This window comes from Littorina saxatilis, linkage group LG5 (assembly GCF_037325665.1).
Source record: "Littorina saxatilis isolate snail1 linkage group LG5, US_GU_Lsax_2.0, whole genome shotgun sequence".
NCBI lineage: Eukaryota > Metazoa > Mollusca > Gastropoda > Littorinimorpha > Littorinidae > Littorina > Littorina saxatilis.
In genome coordinates this window covers 20,028,830-20,031,329 of record NC_090249.1, presented here as the reverse complement: position 1 = coordinate 20,031,329, position 2,500 = coordinate 20,028,830, and the positions used below count along the sequence as shown (strand labels likewise).

At 40.0% G+C, this 2,500-nt stretch overlaps 1 protein-coding gene across 1 annotated transcript in view; it reads left to right on the top strand.

Annotated features, from left to right (window-relative positions):
• LOC138966500 (GLIPR1-like protein 1) overlaps positions 1-2,500 on the top strand; it is a 6,271-nt gene that overhangs the window by 1,087 nt on the left and 2,684 nt on the right. The window contains exon 2 of the mRNA XM_070338769.1: positions 1,740-1,894. Coding sequence (XP_070194870.1) covers positions 1,742-1,894 — 153 coding nt within the window. The 5' untranslated portion in view covers positions 1,740-1,741. The remainder of the gene's footprint in view (positions 1-1,739; positions 1,895-2,500) is intronic.

Below are 2,500 nucleotides of genomic sequence, written 5' to 3'. Positions count from 1 at the left end.
ATCAAATTGATTGAAATTTTGGCCAAGCAATCTTCGACGAAGGCCGGACTTTGATATTGCATTTCAGCATGGAGGCCTTAAAATTAATTAATGACTTTGGTCATTAAAAATCTGAAAATTGTAATTAAAATTATTTTTTTATAAAACGATCCAAAACTACTTTTATTTTATTCCTCATCATGTTCTGATTCAAAAAACATATAAATATGTTATATTCGGATTAAAAACAAGCTCTGAAAATTAAAGATATAAAAATTATGATTAAAATTAAATTTCCGAAATCGTTTTAAAAGCAATTTCATATTATTCCTTGTCGGTTCTTGATTCCAAAAACATATGTAGAAGTTACATGCCGAGTCTCAGTGATTATTAAAAATAATGGTCGAAGTTGGCGGATCATGAAAAATGCGAGCTTCAGCGAGCTTTTTCATAACCGCGAACTGAGACCATTATTTTTAATAATCACTGAGACGAGGTGTGTAACCTCTTTATTCCTCCTTTCTTCAGTTATTCAAAGAAAACAGGAGATTTTGTGCGAAAGTTTGATCGAATCCGAATCACTCAACCAGTCAACCTGCGCAGGCGATCGATTAATGCTCGGTTGTATAGTTCCGTGCAAATTATTCCATTCTGTTAACACTTCTTGTCAGTTTCCCTGTTTTTGACTACAATCAAGTACACAGATATGCTGTTATTCTGCTGTGGTGGTAAAGGCAGATAGTGTGTGTTCTGTTTATGTTTTAGTATCGCTTAGGATAATGTTCTTTCGTCAAATGGGACTAGCAGACGAACTTTTGCACCCGTGTTCCAACGTTAATTACTGTATGAAGTTCAGTTTTCTGGGGAAAATAGTGTATGAAACCGCTTTATGTTGTTTAAATTGATGAGATGTGTGCATTTGGTTGCGTGTGATCTGTTTATAAAATGAAATATTGTTGAAAACTGACCGTCGGATTGCAGTCATTGTTGTCGAAGAAACTGAGTGAAAAGAAGGGGAACTACTCTTGTCGCTAGACAAAGTATAAGTTACTTGCCTTGGGAATTTGCTTGTAATGAACGTTTGTGCACGGCAGATCTAGATTCAGAAAACAACCGAACTCATGGATTTTATATGGAGATTCATGTGTTCAGGCATGTAGTTGTTAATTTAAATGCGGTATGTTTGTATTGTTTGCTCCAGAGATGTATACTTCGTACGTATAGAGCGTTCGGAACTTTTCAGTCGCAAAAGTAGTACCGAAACAGAACAGCTTCTCAACCCATTGCACTATCGAGGATTCAGGCTGTTGCTGGCTCGTTATTTGTTTGGTTGCTGGGTCATTATCGAAAAATAACTAGCTCTACAAGTTTATAGAGGTAAAGAAGCAGAGGGGGGAATAAAGATATGATATGTTTGGATTAAAAACACGCTCAGAAAATTAAAACGAAGAGAGGTACAGTAAAGCGTGCTATGCAGCACAGCGCAACCGCTACTGCGCTGAACAGGCTCGTCACTTTCACTGCCTTTCACTGCCTTTAGCACTAGCGGCGGACTACGGTCATTGTGAAAAAATGCAATGCGTTCAGTTTCATTCTGTGAGTTCCACAGCTTGACTAAATTAAATGTAGTAATTTCGCCTTACGCGACTTTTTTTTCTCTGTACCCCCCCCCCCCCTCCCCCCACACCCCCCACCCCTCCCAGTACCTGCGTTCTTTAATATATTTGATTTCTCCTAACAAATGTTGTAACTGTTTGCAGAGATGAGTCTTGACCAAGCAAATCTGGTGTTAGTAGCCCTTGCAGTGGCTGTGGTGACGTCATATGCTGACGTCAGAAACGCAGCCCTCAACGGACACAACACGTACAGGCGTCAAGAAGCGTCACAGGAGAACGTTGCCAACATGAATGCCTTGGTGAGAAGAGTTGTCCATATATTGCACGGGATGAGTTACTTGTTTGATGTCATTGGATTGTGTTTTGCTTCTTGTATTTGTACTTGCATCTGTCTCGATTAGGCTGAAGAGACGATGAACAGTAATAACATGCCAACAAATCTTATATTTGTACGTTTCTTTTTGTTGTTATTCATTTTTGTATCTCTCTATCTAACAACCTATCATGTGCCGATTGATTTTTGTTACTCGTTTATATATTGATTTCAGTACTTGTTGAAGCAGAAGATCGCCTGATTCTGTTATTTAAAGTACAAGGTGATCGGATCTGCATAACTCTACTCACTGAGAGAGAGAGAGAGAGAGAGAGAGAGAGAGAGAGAGAGAGAGAGAGAGAGAGAGAGAGAGAGAGACAGAGTGAGAGAGACAGAGTGAGAGAGACAGAGTGAGAGAGAGAGAGACAGAGAGAGTGAGAGAGAGAGTGAGAGAGAGAGAGTGAGAGAGAGAGTGAGAGAGAGTGAGAGAGGGTGAGAGAGAGGGAGAGAGAGAGAGAGAGGGAGAGAGAGAAAGGGAGAGAGAGAGGGAGGGAGAGAGAAGGAGGGAGAGAGAGAGAGGGAGAGAGAGAGG